At 25.5% G+C, this 26,046-nt stretch overlaps 2 protein-coding genes and 1 long non-coding RNA gene across 6 annotated transcripts; 2 read left to right on the top strand and 1 right to left on the bottom strand.

Annotated features, from left to right (window-relative positions):
• Positions 1-1,837: 1,837 nt before the first annotated feature.
• On the bottom strand, positions 1,838-13,062 carry LOC126894346 (uncharacterized). Of its 4 annotated transcripts, none has more exons than XM_050665289.1 (12): positions 12,663-13,062; positions 8,066-8,130; positions 7,888-8,000; positions 7,636-7,804; positions 6,591-6,679; positions 5,711-5,901; positions 5,383-5,646; positions 4,653-4,790; positions 4,148-4,297; positions 4,014-4,086; positions 3,635-3,958; positions 1,838-3,155 (listed from the first exon to the last, which is right to left on the bottom strand). In XM_050665289.1, the coding sequence occupies exons 2-12, from the start codon at positions 8,122-8,124 to the stop codon at positions 2,029-2,031; spliced, it is 2,697 nt and encodes an 898-aa protein (XP_050521246.1). In that variant the 5' UTR covers positions 8,125-8,130; positions 12,663-13,062; the 3' UTR covers positions 1,838-2,028. The 4 variants fall into 4 exon arrangements, with proteins under 4 accessions (XP_050521246.1, XP_050521245.1, XP_050521248.1 ...); XM_050665288.1 differs by having other exon boundaries at positions 12,667-13,062; XM_050665291.1 differs by lacking the exon at positions 12,663-13,062 and adding an exon at positions 12,373-12,543.
• LOC126894348 (pickpocket protein 28-like) lies at positions 8,505-11,813 on the top strand. Its single transcript, XM_050665294.1, has 8 exons — positions 8,505-8,749; positions 9,032-9,235; positions 9,297-9,780; positions 9,837-10,107; positions 10,203-10,262; positions 10,382-10,577; positions 10,644-10,735; positions 11,622-11,813. Exons 1-8 carry the CDS (start codon positions 8,526-8,528, stop codon positions 11,747-11,749), a joined length of 1,659 nt encoding a protein of 552 aa, XP_050521251.1. The 5' UTR covers positions 8,505-8,525; the 3' UTR covers positions 11,750-11,813.
• Positions 13,063-21,187: 8,125 nt separating the features above from the next.
• On the top strand, positions 21,188-22,515 carry LOC126894355 (uncharacterized). The gene is made up of 4 exons (XR_007701384.1): positions 21,188-21,365; positions 21,644-21,717; positions 22,000-22,073; positions 22,337-22,515. It is a non-coding gene; the product is annotated as an uncharacterized LOC126894355 (long non-coding RNA).
• Positions 22,516-26,046: the final 3,531 nt, after the last annotated feature.

Raw genomic sequence — 26,046 nt, 5'->3', positions numbered from 1 at the left:
TCTCAGCTTCGCATCGAAGCTAATAATGCAAATAGTCTATTTAACATAGTATAAGAATACAAAAAATTAAAAAAAAAAACTTACAACGAAATCATTATTGAATCAAGTTATTAGTGTTATCAGTTATCTAATTGACTATATCGTTTTAAACGTTCGTTTGGTTTCAAAATTACATATAAACTATTTTTGTAAAATATTAGTAACTAAGGTTTAAATACTATAAATAGATAATCAGAGAACTTTTTATTTTAAGAGGCACAGGCTGTTTGAAATACAATGTTTTGTTTATCAATAGTGAAGTAAAAATCTGTGTTGTAACTGATTATTACAACAATGATGTTGTTAAAATCGGATTTATTTTGTATTTTAAATGACTAAAAATAAAATATTAGGCGTCTTTGTCATTGAATAAAAATTCATTTTCATTAAATTCNGTAACTAAGGTTTAAATACTATAAATAGATAATCAGAGAACTTTTTATTTTAAGAGGCACAGGCTGTTTGAAATACAATGTTTTGTTTATCAATAGTGAAGTAAAAATCTGTGTTGTAACTGATTATTACAACAATGATGTTGTTAAAATCGGATTTATTTTGTATTTTAAATGACTAAAAATAAAATATTAGGCGTCTTTGTCATTGAATAAAAATTCATTTTCATTAAATTCCTTACAATATAAATTAGCTTTTAACAAGGAATGAGCTTGCTCAAAGTAGGGCACAATCAGCAAGAGTGCGAATTGACCGTCCTCAGCATTCGTTATAAATTAGAGTAAGGCAATTGCCCAGGATGACACACCTTAAATGACGCTTTTGTAAAAATAAAATGGAATCTCCTCGAATTTTTGAGCTGTACATATTTTTTTTTTCATAATTGGTTTTTGTCAATTAATTATCATATAAAAAATATAAAAAGTTATATTTTTTAATTACTTACACTAGATTATCTATTTATTAACAGCAATTTTATAATCATGAGATTATTTCAAAAATAGTCACAGTGGAGAGTTTATATTTTTATTTAAAAAATATTTATTAAACATGAATTTAAAGGTCTATAAAAAACGGTTTAACTAATACTAGAAATATAAGCCTCAAATTTTGCAAAACTCTTGTTAAAAGGGGTTTATTTTAATCATCAAATTATATAAAAATTTTTTAGAAAAATTGTTTTTCAATTTTTTGCAGGGACTGAAATCGTTAAATTTGTTTACGATTTCGATTTTGAAAAACGATTTGTTTCGGTTATAGAAACCGATTTTGTGTTGTATGGTTGTGATTTTGGTTTCGGTTAGAATATAGGTTTCAGTACCTGAACTTTTATGATGATTTGATTGTTTAATCAATTTTTAATTAATAACTAGTAATTATTTAAAATCTAAATCATGATACAAAATATTTGAAGTCAGATTTGGATATTCCACACAGAACTCACCTCAATGTTTAAGACAACAGAATTTTTTTTTATTATTTGTTGTCCTCTGTTATTATTTTTAAAATTATTTATACAAATTAAATTTTTTCATTTTTAAAAAACATTGTCATACTATAAATATCGTACTATTGATAATAATCCAATGTTCAAAAGGAAAATATACACCCATAGTAATAACATTCAAAATTGCGACTTAAATAGTATAAAATAAGGCATAAATAAAATTTTATCCCGAATGAGATTTCAAGCAAAAAATTGTATTACCCCTTCCACGTTGTATCTATGTTATTTAATGTTTTTAGTTTTCTGTAATTAATACTGCAATAAACATAATACCATGTTATTATTTTTTAACATTTATATTTAACAAAACATTATATAATAACATTTGTACAATATTAACAATTTTAATATAATTAATTTTTAAGTTTTACTCGTACCATAGGATATAAAGTTTCATAGGATCAAAAATAAAATGTACAATAGAAATAGAAAAAAATCTCAGTCTCTTGTTAGAAATAAATATGTTAATGCTTATCAATTAAATCAATAAATGTACATATTTACAGTACCAAAACGATTATAAATATCAATTAAAATCCATACTGTTTAGCTACTTCTATAGGTAATGGTACTAACCAATAATCAGGCAATCTATTATTATGTTCTTTTAAATACTGATTTATTAATTCATCAGAAACAGGATGATGATTACCATTTGGTAAACTAACATAAAATTTTACTTCACCTTTAAAATTTGACTTTGATATCACTTTACACTTAACATTAACTTCTCTTGAACTGTTTGATAAAAAACCATTAGCTTTTGTAGAAGAATACCTTTTTGTGGCATTAAAATGTGATGCAATAGTAGTTTGTTGTTTTTTTACAACAGTTACTTGAATATCTTTTGGTAAATGAACATTTGCTGGTATAATTGATACGTTTGGTGGTAGTTTGGGTAAGTTAGTAGTTATGGCTTGATTTCTTTTTCTATATGTGGTCAATGATTTATTAGTTGTAACATAAGAATTATTGCGTTTAAAGTTGGTATCACGAGTTGGAGTTTTTAATAGTTTCGGAGTTACAGATACAATTTGAATATCATCTTCATCATCACTTATTATTATTTGATCATCATCATCTTGGATTGATATAATGTCATTAGTTTCAGTAGAGTTTTTGGTTTTAGTATCAGTATAATCACAACTGTTGGAGTTGTCATCATCAAGTGTAATAACTTCAACACTATTCAATGGCTTAGATTCTAGAATTTTGCTTTTATCATGCAATATTATATTTTTATTTAAAGAATTAAGGGACTCATTACTTTCTTTTACTTGCTTACATTCTAAAATATTATTATTACTTAATGTGTCATTGACACATTTTATATCATCAGGTAAGTCTAATGCATTAGAATCAGCAATATCATTAAAAATATAATTATTTTTTTGACGTTTCTTTGGTATCTTACTTTCTTCTCTTAACCTTTTTTCTAACTCAACAATTTTAGATGGAGCTTGAGTCAATTGTTTAGATTTATTATTTTTAGTTTGATTTATTACACCCCATTCATCTTCAGAATCAGAAAAATCACAAACAGACTCATTGGTTTTATCAGTAAAATACTCATCAGAGTCATGAATGTCAACATCAAATTCTTGATGTATAACTACTTTTCTTTTACGTTTCTCTTGTATTATTTCTTCATTTGTTACTAAAAAATAATACAGTACTTTTAAAATTTATTTTGTAAATTTCTTTATATATTTGTATATTAAATAAATGAGGTGTGACATCTAAGACCAAACATTTTTTTCTTAGAATATCAATAAAAAACATTTCATTTTTCCCAAGGAGTTTTTAGGAAATCTATCATTGGATACTCATTTTTTAAATTTATAAATAGTTATTGAAGTTGAATATTTTTAACAGTATTGTCATGCATACATAGATTAATTTGATGTAGTAAAAATTGATTTTGAATTTTTCATACTTAAATCACTTGATCCTTCCACACCTCAAATGTATTATTAAGAAAATATTTAACAAATTGTAAAAAATATTATTTTTGAAACTTTTCAAATCCTACTCGATTATAAATTTAAGAAATGTATTTTTAGGTTACTAAGAAGCACTCGTACAAATTTATATTACAAATATTTATAATTACCATAAATTGAGGAAAAAATATACCTGTATCACTTCTAGATTGTTTTGTTTCTTTTTCCTCCCAAAATAATATATCATCATCATGTTTAGATCTTTCAGGATAAGATTTCCAGTCTTTAAATAATTTAATTTTGGAATTATTGTTCAAAACTATTAGATTACATTCTTCTGATTCAAGTCTAACAACAAAATCTTCTAGGGAGTTAATTAAGCTATCAGGAACACATGTATCATCAGTATCAAGAGCATTAATGAAAGAACGTATGCCTTGAACTGAGTCTGCTATTAATTTAAAATTATTAGAATTTGGTTTCACACGAGATCTTGACCGGAATAAACTATGTATGCCTAAATTATATCATAAAAATTAATTTTTTTTATTTAAGTAATTTAATAATATTACCAGATATAATTTGTACTGCTCCTTCTCTATCCTCTTCATCAACTTCTTCTATATTGAGAAAATCTAAATCAGGCTAAATAAAATGAAAATATTAAATCAAATTTGAAAACTTACAACATATTATCTTTAATTACTTCATCATTAGGAATTTGATAATAATATAATCTTAGGTCTGGTATAGTCTTAAAATAGAAATATTCTTCAGTTTCCATTTCATTCTTCCAAATTGTTTCCTGGCGTTCATTACAATTTACTACAATGTCACTAACAGTTTTATATTTATTCTGCAAATAAAATATATTTTGATAAAATAAGAAAATTATTGATAAAATATTCTGTAAAAATATTAAAACAAAAATCTTTATGGAAACTATTAATAAAAAATCAAACACTCTGGTATAAAAATACTTTAGGAAGTATGTTATTAATAATTCAAACAAAAAATGCTAGTGACTTGATATGATCTTTTATTAGAATAATTCTTGTGAGAAATTGAAATATTAAATTAAATTTTAATTGATAATATTAAAGTAATTATCATAAACACAAGTTCTATTCATCAGCTAATTGAATTTTCTACTTTATAGTAGAATAATAATGTTTGTTAACTTATAATCATTACTTAATAATTCAACTTACAATCACATAATCACAAAGTCCTTTTATTAGCCAAACTTTCATTAAATAAGATAATTCACAGTAATCAAAATGGACTAAAGGATTTCTATCACCTATAACTGCCCAAAAATCTGGATGGATTCCTAATGATTTTAAAACCTAAAAAATAATAAAAATAAAATTTAAATATATTTTTTTAATTATTTATACGTCTTGTACTAATTAAATCAGTTTTCTATTGGTATAGGTTACCCTATCATAAAGAGTTAAGATTATACTGTTTAAAACTTTTTTTCTGAAATTATTATTATTTTTATGTAGTTTTATAACATTTTCTTAGTTAAGAAAGATATACATCAATTTGTTCAAAATAATAAATTTTAGTATAAATTTAACTTTATTTATATATTCATAAATTTATGACCATTTTTAAAATAAAAAGTATAAAATAACATATTGAATGATAAAAATTCAATTTAATTTCTTGAAATTTATATTTTTGGTATCAACGCCTTTTATTATAAGAACAGTAGTAATAATAGGATTTGTGAAACTTTGATGAAAATGTAATATGAGAGAAATATACTGTATTTCTACAATAAGAAATATCTACATCATAATTTAACTACAAGTTAATAGAAAAATTAACAGTAACATAATGAATAGAGTAGTATAATAACCTGTATCAAATTATTCTAAAATAAAAATATAAGTCATTAAATGTGCAAATAAAATGTAATTTAATACATACATTCACTTTATTTCTTTTTTTTGAATGATACACTTTGTACCACTCTGATACTTTCTTTGACAATTTTTCAGACCACACTTTGTACGGCATAACTTTATCAATGTGTTTTAATTTTTTTATTGGTATTAATAAAGTTGTCATAATTTTTGACATCGCCAATGATTCTTTTGGCATTAAAAACATTCTTTCAATTTCACCTTGATTAATTATTTCAAAATCTAATTCTCTGAATAAAATTGATATTAAATTTCCTATTTCAGGAAGCTAAAAACATTTTTATTTCAAAAATTGGAAATATTTTTATAATTTATTTATTTAATTTATATACCTCCCACATTGAACTAATGTACCGATAATGATCATTAAAACAAACTTCATTTTCCCAATTTAATAATTCTTCTAATAATGAAGAACTGTCTTCATCAGTAGTCAAAGTATTAGAGAGTACTTTATGATATTCTTTTAATCTTTCTGGGCGACAATGTGCTACGCTTCTTAGTAATAGAGAATCATAACAATCTAAAATAAATTTTTATTTTAATTAAAAATATATCAATAAATAAGTTTTATTGAAACCACATTATGGGTATAATAAAAATATATAAATTCTTTTTTTATTATAATCCATTTGATTATTCACAAGATAAAAATAATTTTACTTTTTTTTTTTTTTTTGGATATCTTTAATTGCATATTCTTGAATTATTAGCTATGTAATACTTTTTAAGACATCCTTCATGCCCAGTAAGGCTGTAATAAACTTTGTGTTTTCATAAGTGTATATTTTGTTTTTTTTTTTTTTTAAAGAAAAAACATATTTTGAATTTAATAAAATGTTTGAGGTTTTATTTTTATAGTAAATGACATTTAAATTTTTATCATAACTTTACTTGTTTGGTAGATATAAAAATTTAAAGTTTTAAATTTTTGAAAACAATATATATGTATATATAAGGGATTATAAATGCAAATAGCTAATTGTTTTTTTATGGCATCACTATTTGCAGATACTCAGTGTTTATTATCAATTATGACTTTATCAACAATAATAATTCAAGAATAATATGTAATTAAAGATATTAAAAAAAAAAAATGTTATTTTTATTCTGTGAGTAATTAAGTAGGGGGCTGTGATAAACAAATCACCCTGTATATATAAGAACACTTTTTGTAGTAAAATAATAGTTATTTATTAAAAATAAGTATACTTTTAGGATATCTAAATTTGTAATCTGGTTTATTATCCAAATTCAATAATTTTAAAGTTAGTTGAACATCTGCTGATTTACGGAGATTCCTGTAACAGTAATAAATAACTATTATAGTTAATTCTAGGAATATAAATAAAATATTTACTAGTCTAAACAAAGTATCTTGAGTAAATATAGGATGTTTTGATTATGTAATAAGAATTTATCATTTGTGGCTAACATTGTTTCCCAAATACATATGCACAATATTTTTTTTAATTTTTGGTGCCGGCTTTTTGAATTAAATATCTTTAATTTTAAATCAATATTTTAAGTATGTTTTAATTAGTATATTAATTCTGTAAGAAAAACGTTATAGAAACATAAAATCTACTCTGCTTACTTATAAATTGTTCTTTAAATAATTAAAAATTTTACAGCTACCTAAAATGAAAATTTTTGAAGTAAAACAAAAAAAGTTATCAATTATTAAATTTGAAATAATTAAAAAAATATAAATTATGTTAATTAAGCAAAAATTAACTATCATGAATAATTTAATACTAATTTACTAAAAATATTTTAGTAATAGCTATTAGTAAAAAATGAAAAAAGTACCTCTTGAATATAAATAGAAAAAAAATTGGAAGGCTAAGCCTCCATGCCTAATTATATTCCAAAAACAGAATGAGTTATAATATTTTATACAATAAAATGTAACCTTAATTAAATTAACGATTCATTTTTTTTTAATATTAAATAATAAAAAAAACATATTTATCATTTAAATATAAGATTAAGTAGGATAATTGTAAACAAATGGGGTTATTGTAAATTTATTTTTTTCTTTTAAAATATTTAACAGATTTTCTTAAATTCAAAAGTTTTGGTCCTTATAGTGTTGCTATCATATTAAATGTAAGTTTAAATAAAAACTTGTGCATTAAAAAAAATGCTATTACAATTACTCCATTTGATTACAATTACTCTACTTCATTCTACCAAATAAAATGAAAATATACAAAATTTAATAAAAAAAATGTACAAAAAACAATATTATTACTCGTTAAGACATTCAAAAGTTTTTTCTAACAACTCCTCAAATTTTAAAACTTTTAAAGTGTTTTCATTTTTTATTCCATAATATTTGTAACAGTTTAAAAGGGTCTTTCTAATATCAATAATTACATCAGCTAATGCACCATATTTTCCTTCTTTTAATTTGGCATCAACTAAAATATAGTTAAATAATTAAAAATTAATAACCACTTATTAATAAAATTTAATAAATTTAATACATAAAAATATTAGTTACTCTTTAATAGGTCTAAATGGTCTGCTACACACTCTTTAAAATCAATATCTACTGAATCATCATTCAGATCTTTAATCAATGTTGGAGCTTTACAAAAGATTTCTTTAAAAATTCTATTTACATAATAAATTACATTTACATCATTATAAAGTATAAAAAATATTAAAATCATTCTTACTCATTAGCTTTATCCAGTTCATCCCTTATATCTTTTTCTTTTTCAGTTGATTCTTCCATATTATCCTATAATAATTATTTAACAACATCAATATTATGAAACTAATACAGATTCAATCAATTCATTTTAAGTCATAGTATATTTTCTTTGTAAATTTTCAATTACTTAAATTATTCCCTTTTAACAATATTTTGATTTGCATTAAAAAAACTAACTGACATATTGAAATAATATTTACCACTAGATAATACATAATACCCTATTAAATAAATTAAAGTTAAACAATAAGGTAAAATTATATATTTTTATAACATTTTTACTAATTTTAGTTTCTTTTAAACTTTCAAAAGTATCAGTAGTTACAACTACTTTTTAAAATTTTAAGAGTTATTATTTTTTATTTATAAAATATTACTTAAAAATATTTATTTTTTATCCATTTAATTAATAACAAAACATAATGTTTATAAATACATATATAAAAGATTTTGAACCTTTTAAACAACCTACTAATAAAACTCACACACGGTTTACTTTTAGTACTCCTGAAGTGTGGCTAAAACGTAAGACACGAAAGAAGAAAATTGGTATAAAATGGAGAAATATGTTAAATGATTACTCCATAAATACTACTTTACATGGTTTACGATATGCTGGAAATAACAAATTAAGTGCTAGTGAAAGGTAATTTGAAACTACTTTAACATAAAAACAAATTATCAGTGGTATATCTAGAGGGAGTCAAAAAACACTCAATTGACCTTGCTAAACCAAAATTTTTAATTAAAAATTACCTAAGAAATGTTCACTAAAATTTATTTTTGTAGTAGCCTTCCTCATTAAAAAGTCTTGGATACATCACTGCAAGTTTTTATAATACAATTATATAGATATTTTAATTTACTTAATTAAATTATCATTTTAAAATTAAATTAAATTACTAGTTAAGTATACAATGGGTTTTAGAGGTTTTTGGATGATATCGTTTTGTTTAGCTGTAATAACAGCTACTTACTTTATTGCCAATCTTTTTCATAAATGGAATGATATGCCGGTCATAATAAGCCTTTCTCCAAAAGCAACTCAACTTACCAGCATACCATTCCCAGCTATTACAATCTGTAATATGAATAATGCTAGAAAATCAGTGGCACAAGATATCATTGAAACGTAATTAACAAAATTATTGATATTAAGTTTTCAATTGAAAGTATAAATTAAAAATTTATAGAACGTCAAATTTTGAAAGTAATATTGATCGTCGTCTACTAAGTGATTTTTGTGATGAAGAACCATTATTACTTGATTCATTAATAGATAACCATACAGGAGATTGGGATTCTTTCAAAAAATTTATGATCAGAGTTTCTCAACCATGTCATGAAATGGTTATTACTTGTCTATGGGCAAGCAAACCTATTAAATGTACAGAGTTATTTCATCCATCTCTTACAGATGAAGGGTTATGTTGTTCATTTAATAGATTAAGATCAGAGTTAATATTTAAAAATCCTAAAGATGCATCTGATTTAAATGTTACATTCAAATATCCTTCAGCTAATTGGACTCCTGAAGATGGATATCCTCTTAACACGCCTATTAATTATACACCTTGGAGACCTTTAGGTGCTGGAAACCATTTAGGTTTAACTATTGTCCTAGATGCTGAAGTAGATGAATACTATTGTTCGTCAGAAGTTAGTTATGGATTTAAGGTAGATTATTATGCTATTATAAGCTAAGTATTAGTAATATAACATTTTTTATTTAGGTGATGTTACATAATCCCGTAGAAACACCAAAGATATCATCGTTTGGTAGTTATATACCCCCTGGCCAAGAAACTTCAGTAGAAATTCATCCATCAGTCGGAATGGCCACACCTACATTGGCATCAATATTAAAAGAAAAAAGACAATGTGTGTATTCAGCAGAAAAACGTTTAAGATTTTACAGAACATATACTCAAAGAAACTGTATGATGGAATGTGAAGCAAATTTTACATTAAAGTTTTGTCAGTGTGTTATGTATTACATGCCAAGTAAGATTACATAATGTACTTCTTAAAACAATATTTTTAAATATTAGCATTGATTTAACATTTAGCAATTCATATTTCTATAAATGTGTTTATAGAAGATAATTTTACCAGAATTTGTGGAAAAAAAGATGAACCGTGTTCAGATAGAGCAAAATGTAATTGCTTTTTTATCTACTTCAAAAAAATTATTATTTTTGTCAAACAAAAATAAAATAGGAAATTTTGTCTATTTATAATTAGTTATGTTTAAATGATTTTGTTTTCATTTTTGTAGTAGCAATGGAATTAAGATTCAGCTCAGAAATCATGAATATGAATTCATTCTTGAATGGAACAGATTTATCTAGTTGTACATGTTTACCAGGATGTCACTGGACTGGGTATAATAAAGTACAATCTTCAACACCTTTGTCAAGTAATTACAAAATTAAAGAAACATATTTAAGTGGACGAAATATCACATACTTTAAGTGAATAATACAATTCTTGTACTAATTTATACATAATAAAATACTAACACACAAATTATTCTATAGAAAAAATATGGCAGTAGTACATTATTTTTTTGAAGAAACTCAATTTACTGGTTATACAAAGGGAGAATTATTTGGTTTCACTGAATTTTTATGTAAGACAAATACCTAGTCATAAAGAAAAAATTTCATGTTTTCATAAAATTATTTAATTATAAACCAACTTATATAATGACACTAATTTAATAAGAAAAAAAGCGATACAAATATTGAGTGATAATAAGTAAATTATGTTAAGTATGGTGTCAGAGGGCAGTAATGGTAGTTGTCTCAGGCACCGCAGATCTGAAATCATATTACTTATGGCCCTATATAAGTTGTAATTTATTTTGCCCCACAAAAACTTCTGCCACCACTGATTGAGTAGTTATAACTAAAAATCAGATTTACAAAACTAAAAATCTCAAACTAATTTTTTCAATTTTTATTTACCTTAACAAAAAAAAAATGTTTCATTTATAATTTTATATCAAATGAATCTGAAAAGTCTCTAATGTATATAATATGTTGTATTCAACACTTATTTTACTTATTTCAGTAATTTAAAAGGTCATATAGAAATAGAGAAAAATCCAAATATTTATATTTAATTTAAACATATTTTGTTAATTCATCAAGACTTGCAGAAGAGTAACACAGTTAATACACTTGCCAAAGCGCTCCTGCTTATAAGGGCCCTATAAATGTTTTTTTTTACTACAAAAAATTTTTTATGTACTGAACTCGCCATTACTTGACATCGACACTAGAACTTATTAGTAAATTATTGAAAAAAGTTGCTTAAATATCTGTATTTGACAAGTAGAATGGTCTAAATTATCTTTATTAAAATTTAATTTTGGTGTAATATCATGTGAAATTTTTTAATACTATAAGTGTATGAAACACATGAAATATAACATTTCAGTATAAATTATAATGTACACAATTCTTATTGTATTATTATTTAATTAATTTTAATAATAATTTAATCATTTATAGCCAACACAGGAGGACTTCTTGGATTATTTATGGGGTTTAGTTTTCTAAGTGCAATTGAAATAATTTATTTTGTTACATTACGATTATGGTGTTCATTAAAAAGAAAAAAAAGAATTGCATTTGATTAACAACTGTTTAAACAAATTATATAGAAGAAAAAATGGTAATAATATAATAGATTTGTAGACTTACTCATAGCACAGCAACAAAAATGTTCTTACACAATTATATACATAATTAAAAAACAATATAATTTAAAAATTGTTTCTTAATGAATGATAAAAACAGATTAAAGATAAGGTATATCCAAAATATAAAATGATATACATAAGAGATTTGAAAGATAATGTCATTACTTACAGGCTAAAATATATTAATCTACCCATTTTCTCTTAAATATATTTTTACTTTAATATTTTATCAAAATTTTTGTTTTTAAATACTATTAAGTTCACAGTATTACACATAAATCTACAAATAAAATAATAAAAAATCAAGAAAAATATTCTGTGTAATGTTATGCATATTAAAAAATCCATATTGTGAGACAGTATGAAATAAATTTTTTATTATCTGAAAAATAATCATTATTTATTTTGTATAAAACTTCTGTTAACACTTTCTTTAAAGTATTATACCTAAGAACTACGAAATATAATTTCTTAATATCTATAAGGTACTCAATTTTGTTAAATTATTTTATATTATACCCAATGTATGAAAATTACAATTATATTTAATGCAATTATACATTTTTGAGTCCTAATTTGTATTTTTTCTATATCAAGCAACCTCAACATCTTGGCTTCTCAATTTCCCTCGGACATAATTAAAAAATTTGATCAGAAATATTGAATGGTATTTATGTTATTTCCACAACAAAAAAAATATTCATAAATTAAAACAGACAAAAAAATTGCAATACTAAACCAGATTATCCTATAAATACCACCAATAATATTGGATTTCCAATCAGTAGGGTCATTAGGCTGACACTCTTTTTGATAATACACTCAATAATAAAAAAAAATATACACATACTTACATCAATGCTTGAGGTCATTTTTTCCATTCTCAAACCAGTTTTCAGCAATTGTAGCGTACATCGATACGATAGCAGTTAAAATAAAAATTACGCTACTATGATTTACAAATTTCAGATTAGATACTAAAAATTGATAGTCGATGCACATAAAATATAAATTAATAAGAATAGCTTGACTGCCAAAACTATAAATTTATTGGGGATTTTATTATCACATGCGCATAGTTTTAAATTATCATTAAGCGACGATTACAAATAAAAATGGCGAACGATTGGCCATCTATGTGTTGGTGTAGTTGATTTCAAGCCGAGCCTATTCTACTGAGATGTTTTTACTGAGTCTTGAGTAGTGACATGCGTACTGATGACACATTCCCCCTCACTCCGACTAATATTGGGTCGGTTCAACAACTACAGTCAAGCCAATCCAATAATATATTTTTGAGTGGGAGAATAACTCAGCAATCCGTATTCAAATTTCGTAATATTATTAATTTTCAGCAGTCTCAGTTGATGAATGGATGACTCAATATCCAACAGTCCAACGCCAACTCGACATAGTAAAGTTGATAATAAAATCATTAGGCTTCTTCTGTAATTAAACGGATGTTTTTCATGGCCGCCTTAGTAGTGCAGTCATTTTTAGTTGTTTGTTAAGTTGTACATAAAATGTGTTTTGAATATTGCGTCGGGCAAACACTTTAATAAAAACTGCGAATGCGCCACGTAGAAATGTTTAATGTTTGCACTACAGAGTAGCGTTCATTGTAATTATTCGATACATTAATGTTTACCAATAAACGGAATGGCGACCGTTCCTTTGTTTTCGGAGGAATAATAACACTTGTGAGTCGGTGTCCCAATTAAGTATTTCGTGCCTAGTCGCTACCAGCCTCTAATATTTACTGTATTACATTGTCTATAGATATCATAATAATAATATGTTTTAATAAATGTATAAACAAAGATTAGAAATGTTTTTTCTAAAAAATATAGTTTAAAAAACTAAAAAAACACGCTTTTAAAGTACATCGAACTAAAAAGTTAAAAATAATTTTTAAAATAATTATGAACAAAAAATACTAGTATTATTGTGATAAAAGCGTGGGTGCTTTGTGCCATATTTTTCGTATATTGAGCGCCCGACGCTTTTATCACAATAATACTAGTATTTTTTGTTCATAATTATTTTAAAAATTATTTTTAACTTTTTAGTTCGATGTACTTTAAAAGCGTGTTTTTTTAGTTTTTTAAACTATATTTATTTTTTACTTTTTAGTTTCATGTTATGATAGTAGTTACTATCAATATCATGGTTGTTACGGGTAACGGGAAATCAGGGTTCGATTCTGGGGAGGGAGTCTGAGAAACGGCTACCACATCCAAGGAAAGCAGCAGGCGCGTAAATTACTCACTCCCGGAACGTGGAGGTAGTGACGAAAAATGACGATACGGAAATCATCCCTCGTAATCGGAATGAATACTTTATATCTCTTAATTAGAATAAATCGTGTTAATATATTAATTTTAATAGTAATTAGAATATATATATTTATACAAATAATGCGACTTAACTACGTAAAAGTATCATGCACTAAGTATAGCTGTGTTTTATGGCCGGGCGGGTCGGACTAACGTTATACCCGAGGTATAAACGGCGGTAGGAATATATATATATATACGTAAGGCGCATTAGACGCGGGCGTTATTGGTCAGTCAAAATAAAAATTTGTTTACATATATATAATATTGATGACAAGCACGCGTGTACGGGTACGATAACTAAAAATAAATTTTTATAGGAATAGTGTACCGTCGTGTGGTGAACGAGGCGTGGGGAGGGGTGAATGCGTATAACAGTCTAGTCTAGACGACGGAATATGCGATAACGCGTGACGTTTGGAGAGTTACAAACTTACAAACAACAAACAACAAACAACAACAAACATACACGTGAAACTAATAAAAGCGTGTTAAAATACTGATAGCTTAGGTGGTTTTGAAACGAAAAAAAAATTTATTAAATTAGTTTTTTAATTAAATTACAGCTGTTGGAACAATATTTAAGTTTGTTACAGAGTAAAACAAAAATATCGTTCAAAAACATAAAACTTAATCAAAAGTTAATACAAATTCATACTACTTGAATTATATATTATAAAAAAAATCAATGTCTAAATACTACCTATAAAAGTCAAAACTGATGATTTCATTGAACAAAATGTTTTTTTCTTCTATAAAAACGTTTTCAATCCTATTATTTAAACATTTACTAATTGTAGTATTATTTGTGAATTATAGTATAAATAATATGATTAATCATTAGTTTTACAGAATACAAAAATACATTTTTATTATTTAATTTTGAAAAAATTTATAAATAGCCAGTTTTTACTTTAACAGCACCAACCTTCCAGGAAACCTTACATAATACGTCTATTTGATTCCTATTAGGAACTACCCGACGGGCTACGTGTTCTAGTTACTCAGTACGCTCCTATTTTGGTCTATTTACATTATAATACTTTTATATAAAATATTATATTTTATAATTTATGTTATAATATATAATATCTTATTATATAATAAAACATTGAAAATTTAGCCAATGCTGGAAAAATTACTTAACGACGTTCGATTTTAAAAAATGTTTTTTAGCACACCGTGAGCGTTTAAAAATTTTATCAAATACACTCATTGCCGCCAGCGTTTTTCGATTTAAATTCTAAAATTTTACCAGAGACCCAGAGACAGTCCAAAAGTACCCTGAAAATGTCGTTTAAACCTGTTCATTTTTAATCGAGTTATGAATATATTATTTTTTAAATACACGCGCATAATTTTTAGTAGGATATTATTTTGGCTTGCGCATGTCAATTTTATTTTATTTGTTTTTATACAAGTATACAAGTGTACCTAAGATACCTCAGTAGTACACCTAAATATTTTAGAGTCAAATAATTAGGTAATATATTTTTATTTTTTACATTTTTACGAATTGTACGAAATTGTACTTACCAATGCTAGATACCTACTCTATGTATTAAAATACTTATAACTCAATAAGTACATATCTTATAGTTGTAACCCATCCCTCGACATTTTTTTTTGAAAAAGTCTTAAAATTGTCTAGGTTTTTTTTTAAAGGCTAATAATTGTATATGTTTTATGATTTTTGATTGCTAGCGTATTATCAAAACTGTACCATAATGTAAATCGATTATCAGACGTTTGATACCAAATCTATTTTTAACAACTGCTGATATTATCGGTAATACTTACGACTTACGACATAAAGAAATGTAACGGTCGTTGTGTAAAATTAACAAACGTTCAGGATTTATAGTCAATTTTTCATAAGAAATTCTATTAATGTTGTTACTCAAGGGTTTTATTGATTGAAATCGAGTTAAATAGACTCATTGTGATACATACAATCTAAATAATTTTCCTCATAAGGAAATTTGCAATTTTAATGCTACCATAAATACTGATCAAATTTCAATTAGTGATTTTTCATCTACATTATTAAATAGAAGATGGATCAATGTTTTACTTTTCTTATTTATTGACAATTTTATATTTAAAGTAAAGGTAAATTAAAAAGTTTTATTAATGCAATAATATCTATAAAAACTATTTATTGTTCAATTAATATTTTGCTACATTCAATAAATGATTTAGAGAAATAAATTAATTAATATTAAAATGTTTAATTTAATTTATATTATTACTTGAAATTATAATTGAGTTAATAAGTGTAAAAAGAGCACATGTTTATTTTTACAATTCTCTTTTTGCATATTTTTTTCAAATAAAAAAAACAGAATTTTGTCATATGAAACAAAATAAAATATCTCAAATTTGGATATTTTGAAAATATACACTAGTACCAGGTGCCGTATTTAGAGATTGTATAAAATTTTTCTCAAAAAAAGTTATTCATTTAAAATTTTTCGTCAGTTAAAAATTAATTCATTTAAAATGTGCACATAAATTTCTAATTGTATTGTTGTTTTAGTAACATATTTGTCAGAAATATCAAGCGATAGTGATTTTTCTGATTCAATTACCAACATAGCTAGACATCCAAAGTTACTTCTGAAATATTATAAGTATTTTTTTATTGATTTTAAATTAGAGTGTATTACGTATAAACCTTCACATGTTAAATTTAGTGGCAGATAAGTTTACTGACTGAGCTATTAAAAAGTAAATTATTTACAAATCTTGGGGTTAGGGCAAAAGTAGTATTAGTCAATTTTTATAATTTTTAGAATAGTGTAGTAATATGCTCAATGCTTTGCATTACGCATCTTCTAATTATTAATGAAAAATGTATAATCTGTATTTTAAATAACTTGTAAACAAACAAATAATTTATCTGTCATAACAAATACGATGTTCAACACAATTTCTTATTATTTATATATATATGTCAATTTATCAATTGTTAAATATGTTATCTGAATATAATAATCCTGTAATGCATAATTAATACAATAAACTAAAAAGATTACTAAAAGCGCTGACAACAATATCCCTGGATTGGGGGTAATATCATTTTACTATAAAAAACACTGAAATCCTTTCAGTCCGAGAGAGTCAGGGAAAGACTCCAGAGAGACGAAAAAAAAGAAGAAGTGACAGCGACCAAAAGAGTTCGTTTTCTTCGAATTAAAAGTAACAATTATCAGTCACAGCCCTGTGTTGTTGTCGGCTGACTTTTATGCATTTTATTTATATATGAAAAGAACTTGCTTTAATTATTTATCTTTTGACGAAGTGCTAATTAAATACTTTTAAACATATATAAACATATCGAGATAATTATCAAATCATTTTACAAGCAATTTACAAGAATAAAAGAAGTAAGTAATTTTATGTTATCCCAATTATTTGGAGTTAATAAATTTGAGTAAAGAATGACAAAGCAATAGATCATTTATTAAATTAATATCTTAAAGTGTCAATTTTGACTGGTTGGTTAAAGAAATTATACATAATCACGTTATATGGTATTCGTGAACTGGCTCTGCCGTTTCGTTGCCTTAAAGATGTTTTAAAAAACCTAGCGTGATTTCTACTGTATAAATTAGGCTCTGGTATTCGTGGACTGGCTCTGCCGTCTCGTTGCCGAGGTATTCGTGAACTGGCTTCGCCGTTTCGTTGCCTCTTAGTTAGGACATTAGAAACTAACCAGACAAAAGTTTATTCTACCTCTATAAGAGGAACTTAATATATTTTTATATCTACTTGTCTTTGTCGTTCTAAACCCTCGAACCATACGACCCCGATAGAACCACAACATCAGGTTCTCACTATACTCATCGCTCATTTTCATCATTTATATTTTACCAACTTTCTGCTATATATATATTTTTTTGAATTATAACAATAGTCATTTGAAATATTTTGATACTATTAAGAATGATAAATATAGGTTTTTAAAATTCCATAATATTGCTTTACTTTTATTAAAATTATTTGATACTATAAAAAAATAATTGAGTTTGAAATATTTATTTTTAGGTCAAATTAGTTAATAATCAAAAATTTACTAACGCCACTTTCACTTTGACTTCCACAAATTATAGATATAATTTCTGTTCTTTAAATCTAATCAATCTAATTAATCTTGATAGTGTAAAAATATTTTTACATACACATTTTGATTAATATAAATTATATGTTGCAATATAATAGAAACTAACTTTTTAATTTATAAAACACCGGTTATTGAGAAAATTCTTATTGAAGGGGTTCTAAACATCAGGTTTTCTTTTATAGAAACATACGAGTACATAATGAAGTATCTAATAGACAACTACAGAGGCGTATTAAATTTTACTGCTTTATTCAATTCATTATTTAAAAGAAAGCTTATAAAAGTAAATCAGGTATCTAACAATGTACTTAATATTTACGCATTGTGTGTGTACTAAATAGACAATATTATCATTTCATTACTATTTAGATTGTTTTGATTTTTACTTAGATACTTTGTATTTTATATTACATAAAAAATCAAATAATATTATTATGAACTCTTTTTAATAACACACAACATAAATGTGAAACTAATATAAGCGTATTAATAAAAATACACTTTGATTGTAATTATGAGTAAAAATATAACTAAAAATTATAATTTTTTTATCGTAATTTAAAATACCTTATTTTGTAAATGTATTTTAGAAATTAATGGATTATTGTAACTTAAGGTATTTTTTAATATTCTGTAAGAATGCATTTTAGTTTTATGGGAGAGGTGTTGTGGTCAAGTAATTTTAGCTTCGATGCGAAGCTGAGAAGGTATTGGTTTTACCATGATGTGTTTTTTTTTGTGTATGTTACCACTTTTCTCAGCTTTCATCGAACCGATTTCTTTCAACGATACGTCAAAAGATCACAAATCGTATCTAGTCGAAGAAATTACCCTCGAAAATTGAACAATTTTCCCTCGTTCCCCGTAAATGGGGGAAACTATAGATGCATAATCTTTTTACATATCATTTGATATATTTCTTTTGTAAATCTGACCTTTACATGCTCACAGGGGGGATTTAAAATGACATCTTTTTCAAAAAAAATTAACTTTTTCAACTTAACTATTGAAAGTGTTCCTGAAATACTGACACTTTTATATCTTAAATTAAAACTAATGTAATATACTTTATTATGGAGAAAAAAAAATCGGACTTTATTTTGTCTTTACGATGAAAATAGTTACCGAATGCTATTTTTGTATGAAAATTCTCGATTTTATATTTTACAATTTTACTTTGTAATGCTATAACTTATTGAAAAGTGAAAGGATCAATACAATTTTTTTATGAGATATAATATTTTTTAATAATCCCTTTTTCATTCGACATACTTTATCTTAATCAGAATATTAATAAGGAACTAGCAGATCATGTAGCTTTTGGAATAATCCATCAATTTTTTAAAATTAAACACTATCTAAGATTTGCATCGAAGCGTATTTTTATAGTGATTTTAATCACTGTCAGATATCATTATACTTGATCCAACTATGTCATGTTCATACTGTGCTGCGACCCCACTGTGCTAGGTTTTTTTAATATTTTCTTTTTACAACATTCAATTTTTGTTTGTAATTTTATTATTACTATTCTACGTGTAAATATCACAATTTTTTTTATATTCGTTAACCGTTAGATATTTTTTTCACTAAGTATCAAGTATTTGATTACATAATAATAATTTAATACATTAGTATACGAAAGTATAAGCATCTGTACGCACTGTCCGTTTTCGAAGTTGATGGAGTCTTTTTCCAATTCGGAGTTCGATAAACTTGACCGCCATTAACAATACTTGTTAAACTGACGCGCATTATACCTGCTATTTAAATTCACCTGTTATTGTTTTCTTCAGAACCTGATGGATTTATCGTATGTATCGCAGTTAGATACTCTCTTCTGTAATCTGTGGCCTAATCGGTCCGAGTGATCGTGTCGTGCCTCCCGTTGCAAGATCTTGGGTTTGTTTTGTACAAGCGATCGTTTCGATTATTTACTAACCGGACTCTGATCAAATATCTGACATCCGCTTGACTACAGGGATCAATATGAGTGCCCATTGTTTAAACGATATACTAACTATCCGGCTTTTCTTCCGATACTACCTGCTACCGTATGGATTTCCCTACTAAAAGTGCCTGTTACTAAACCAAGTTCATGCAGTATACTCTAACCAAATATTCGTCATTGGCTTGCCTCTAAAAAGATCGATACGACTTGTCCATTGAAACTAACTGCTTCCGAACTGACTATTTTTCGTAACTACACGTTCCCAATCTGATTTGCATTTCAATACCACTTGCTACCCAAACCACTTTATTGATCATCTTCTCCAGATCGCGGTGCAAACTAGTGATGAAAAATATCGAATATTAACTATCTTACTATTCGATTGTTTTTTAAATATTTGATAGTTTATGCTGAAAATAAACTATTTTGTTGTATAAAAAAAATTCGAATACTATTCCATAGTTTAAAATATTCGAAAATGTCCATCATTAGTGCAAACTCTTGGTTTCTGTAGCGAGACTAGTTTATAAATAATAATAAGTAGTAGTAACTGAATATTTATTGTTACTTGACTATCAATAATATTTTAATTGAGGTTTTAAACTACTTTTAAAAATTATCTTGCATAAAAAATTTTTGTAGAAAAATCTTTTATGAAAATAATAACAAATATAAACTATCCAAGCATTGTTATACCAATTATTGCATACAATTAAGTATTCTCATGAACCAAAAATTAAAGCATTTTTATCACACATTTGAATTGAATGCTTTTAATTAGTTTGAAATTAACTTACATTGATCTAAGAGGTACTATGGAATAATCAGAACTTCTACCAGTTCTTGGTAGAGAAAAATTAATATTTGTGTGTCGATTTGTAGATCTAAAATGTTTTCCTCTTTTAGGCATAACTAAACACTTAATGTCAACAAATCATCAAAAGCATTTATCTAAAGCATTTACTAAAATTCGGCTTTTATGACTGCGGTTTCCAAACCAGTACCAATCGACAGTTTTGCGGACCTCACAGCGAATTTTACGACACCAAGTTTTTTCTATTAGAAATTAGAACCGTCCTTTGTGCCTGGACGACTTCACTGGAAGTTTTGGCTGTTATCGCTATTGGATGTGTTGCACAGGTAATTCGTTTTGATTTATTAATTATTTATTAAAAATTATTCATTAATTTCATATTTATTTATTCAATAAAATTCATCTTGACTTTAGTACATTTTTTTATATTTTTCGTATGTGTATAAATGTACACTTATTTATTTACACGTTTGTGGTTCTATAATGACTATTTATTGATATGTGTGATTGATAATTTTACAACAGTTGTAATTAATATAATTTTTAAATTGTTGATATTTTTATGGTAATGGCAGTGTTTTTAATTTGATTTTGTAATTTTTAGACTGCGCATCTATCATGCCCGGAAGTCTGTGCTGGAAATTGATTGTTGTTATCCTTATTAGATTTATTGTACAAGTAATTTATATATATTTATTTAATAAAATAAATTTTATTATTTAGCATACATCTACCGTTAGATGAGTCAGTATTTTATTTATTGGTGTCTACAGAGTGCAATATGTCCCACATTAGATTATACAATATATTTATTGATTATAATATTGATATATAATATTCTATTGTGCGTGTGTACAATTTATACATTTTTATTTACACAGTATTTTATTTATTGGTGATTACAATGTAATATGTACTACATCGGCCAATACGATGTACTATATATTTTTAATTTTTCAGATTGTGCATTTGTCGTGCCCGGATTACTGAGCTGAAGATTGTTGGCTGTTATTACTGTTGGAATTATTGCAATTGTAATTCATTTTCATTTGTTAAAAAAAAATGAATTGTTATTTACTTTGTAAAATTATTTATTACTCAAACAATAGAGTTCATTTTATTACATTTTAATTATTGTTTATTTAATTTTAAAATATTCAGACTCATCTTTGTACTTCTATTGTGAATATTTATTAAAATGTGTAATTATAGCAATTGCATTAATTAAATATTTATTTTTCAACTGTTGTCTAATAGCAATGGCTGTATTAATATTAATGTGTTCTGTTAATTTCAGACTGTACATGGCTTGGGACGCAAAACAGTTTCGCTACTGTTATACCACAGAATAAACAGAATGCACACTGATAAAAAATTACATGGTCAATATAGGGAGGTGATTAGAATCAGTACACCATTTTTATGTAGGTATTACAATGTGACCACTTTTCAACACTAAAATTGTGTATACCTTTTTCAAAATATAAAGTAACAATTTTAATTACGGCATTTATGTTTTTTTATATATTCTTGAACGTGTACAACACTACATAAATATTTAAGTATTTAATATATTTAAATAGTATAATAATACGATAATTCAAATTAATGAAATAAAATACATATTTTAAATATTTCATACAAATTTTTCTAAAATTTTTCATTAATTTTGAATAAATTATTTTATAAAATACATTATAGTTAAATGAATACCTTCTCAGATTTGCATTGAAGCTAAAAACAAAAAGAATCAATTAACATAATAATACTGTTTCAAAATCATTATACACATTCATCACATAAATTATACAATCATTAAACAATTAATAAAATAAAACATAATATAAACTTTTTCAAATAATCTAAAACATGTAAATGTATTTTTTAATGATTTAGTGTAAAAAGTTTTCTATGTTTTCTTGGTTTTAATAAAATATTTTTGTTTAAAAATTTTAAAGAACTAAATATTCTCAGTCTTATATAAAGGTTTTTTAAAAACTCATAATAAAAGTTTAGACATTTGTTTAGAGGGATGTTTAAAGGGAATATTACTTATTAAATTTCTCATTTCTTTTCCTACATCATTGTTTACAGAAATTATTGGAAATTCTTCTATAAAAATATTATCTAATTCACTAATATAATTTACAAACACATCGGGTGGAATAATTAAGTTTCCATAAGTGGATAAATTTCATTATGGTAAGCCTTAAAATATGTAAAAAAAAAACCATATAATACTTATTCAATGTATCAATTGATATGTCTAACAAATCATTTCTGTTGCAATTTTGTAACCATTTTTTATAACAATTGAATAGATTTTTTAAGATACAAATATTATTTTTATTAATTTATAATAAAAGAAAACAACCGAGAAAAATCCTTTGGTATTTTAAACATTTTACAATCATCATTTTTGGTAGCAATTCTCGAGTTAATGCAGTTTTTTACAATGCAAACATAAACTATTCTATTAATTATTATATAAAAGATGAAAAATTAATAAAATAATGTGATTAAAAGTAAAATTCTTATAATATATATTTTCACTCAACCGATATTAATTCTTATCATGACAACAAAATGATAATACCAATACCTACAATAAAATGACTGCTACTTTTTGTTTATATATCGAAATATCCATAGCCTGGTTGTACTCGCAGTGTGTTATCTTACTGCGCCATTGATTTCTGTTTCGACGGTGTCCTCCTCTCATCAAAAAGGTATAGTTATAGAGTTTTGTTNCAGTATAGTATAGTAAAATATTATCTAATTCACTAATATAATTTACAAACACATCGGGTGGAATAATTAAGTTTCCATAAGTGGATAAATTTCATTATGGTAAGCCTTAAAATATGTAAAAAAAAAACCATATAATACTTATTCAATGTATCAATTGATATGTCTAACAAATCATTTCTGTTGCAATTTTGTAACCATTTTTTATAACAATTGAATAGATTTTTTAAGATACAAATATTATTTTTATTAATTTATAATAAAAGAAAACAACCGAGAAAAATCCTTTGGTATTTTAAACATTTTACAATCATCATTTTTGGTAGCAATTCTCGAGTTAATGCAGTTTTTTACAATGCAAACATAAACTATTCTATTAATTATTATATAAAAGATGAAAAATTAATAAAATAATGTGATTAAAAGTAAAATTCTTATAATATATATTTTCACTCAACCGATATTAATTCTTATCATGACAACAAAATGATAATACCAATACCTACAATAAAATGACTGCTACTTTTTGTTTATATATCGAAATATCCATAGCCTGGTTGTACTCGCAGTGTGTTATCTTACTGCGCCATTGATTTCTGTTTCGACGGTGTCCTCCTCTCATCAAAAAGGTATAGTTATAGAGTTTTGTTATAGAGCGATTTTGATTTTTGTTTTCTGACTTTACTCTTTACTTTTAGATCGCATTTCGAATAGAGCGCCATTGTTTTTGTTTTCTTCTTAGTGACGTTTTGCTGCTGAATACAAGTTAAATAATAACTCAATAATTCGGAAGCAGATTGCATTATTAGATAATAAAAAAAAACCCAGCACAGGGGGGTCGCGGCACAGTGGTGACGTGGCATAGTTGGATCAAGTATAATGATATCTGACAGTGATTAAAATCACTATCAAAAAAAAACGCTTCGATGCAAATCTTTAGATAGTGTTTAATTTTAAAAAATTGGTGGATTATTCCAAAAGCTTCATAAACTGCTAGTTCCTTATTAATATCCTGATTAAGANTGGAATAGAAGTTCAGAAAGGATATTAAGATTAAGTTTATCGAAGGCTTTTGAAAAATCAGTAAAAATAACATCTACTTGAGTATGGTTAAGGAAAGAGTTAGTAATGAATGATTGAAAGACAAGATTACAAGTTAAAGTAGAACGGCCACGACGGAAACCATGTTGTTCGTCAATAAGAAAGTTATTAGTACTGGATTTAATTGATTGAAAGACAAGGGACTCAAGAAGTTTTGATAAATGGGAAAGGTTAGAAATAGGACGATAATTAACAACTTGAGTTGGATCACCGGATTTAAGAAGGGGAGTAATAGAGGAAATTTTAAAAATGGATGGAAAAGATCCCTCATCAAGAGATTTTCGAAATAGCATCCAGAGAGGAAAGGAAATCAGATGTCGAAGGTTAAATAAAAAGTTCCCAGGAATACCATCAGGCCCAATAGCTTTATTGTTATTAAGGTTAGATAGACCATTGAAAACATCATCAATTGAAAAAGAGGCATTATTAGGGAGATCGTAAAATAAATGGGGAAGGATATTAAGAGAAGGAGAAGAGGATTGAGAAAAGACCGAGGAGAAATGCTTACAGAACATGTTAGACATACATAGTGTACTATCGGAAATTACGTTATTATAACTAACGCTATTAGGAAGAGCGGAAGATTTATTTTTTCGCACAAATTTCCAGAAGTATTTAGGGTTTGTTAGGAGGCAATTTTCAGCTTTAGCAGTATATTTACGAAAATTTTGTTTAGAAAGATATTTATAGCGTGCGCGAAGTAGTGAAAAATGACGATAATTAATAAGAGAAGGTGTTTTTTTAAATTTATAATGAGCATGCCTTTTTTCAAAAACTATTTTTTTTAACTCAGAATTGAACCATGGAGGGAATGAGGAGGAATGGATTTTATATTGAGGAACAAACTGTATTATTGAGGAATGAAGGGCGTCCATGAAACAATTAACTGCTTGATCCACATCCAAAGAGGAAAAAGTTGAATTCCAATTGTAGGAGTTCAAAAATTGTGCAATACTCGAATAATTAGCCAAATTGAAGTTGAAGAAAGTTTTGGGTAAAGAGGNGAGAAACGAGGGAATTTTTTTCAATTTTTAAGGGTAATGTCTTCGACTAGATACGATTTATGATCTTTTGACGTATCATTGAAAGAAATCCGTTCGGTGAGAGCTGAGAAAAAGTGGTAACAAACACAAAAAAAAAAATATACATAACATGTAG

Source organism: Daktulosphaira vitifoliae, unplaced genomic scaffold (assembly GCF_025091365.1).
Source record: "Daktulosphaira vitifoliae isolate Bord-2020 unplaced genomic scaffold, ASM2509136v1 Scaffold_1, whole genome shotgun sequence".
Lineage (NCBI taxonomy): Eukaryota > Metazoa > Arthropoda > Insecta > Hemiptera > Phylloxeridae > Daktulosphaira > Daktulosphaira vitifoliae.
The sequence above is the reverse complement of the archived record's forward strand: the minus strand, read 5'-3'. Positions and strand labels throughout refer to the sequence as shown.

What these genes read in the sequence shown, in the direction of transcription:
- LOC126894348 (XM_050665294.1), top strand. Translation starts at nt 8,526, where the DNA reads ATGTTTATAAATACATATATAAAAGATTTTGAACCTTTTAAACAACCT. An exon ending in GCACAAGATATCATTGAAAC is followed by an intron (nt 9,236 to 9,296) that starts GTAATTAACAAA and finishes AAAAATTTATAG; the next exon opens with AACGTCAAATTTTGAAAGTA. An exon ending in TGGTTTCACTGAATTTTTAT is followed by an intron (nt 10,736 to 11,621) that starts GTAAGACAAATA and finishes AATCATTTATAG; the next exon opens with CCAACACAGGAGGACTTCTT.
- LOC126894346 (XM_050665288.1), bottom strand. Translation starts at nt 12,693, where the DNA reads ATGGAAAAAATGACCTCAAGCATTGAT. An exon ending in GAACTGGATAAAGCTAATGA is followed by an intron (nt 8,001 to 8,065) that starts GTAAGAATGATT and finishes TTATGTAAATAG; the next exon opens with AATTTTTAAAGAAATCTTTT. An exon ending in ACTTTTGAATGTCTTAACGA is followed by an intron (nt 6,680 to 7,635) that starts GTAATAATATTG and finishes TTACTGTTACAG; the next exon opens with GAATCTCCGTAAATCAGCAG.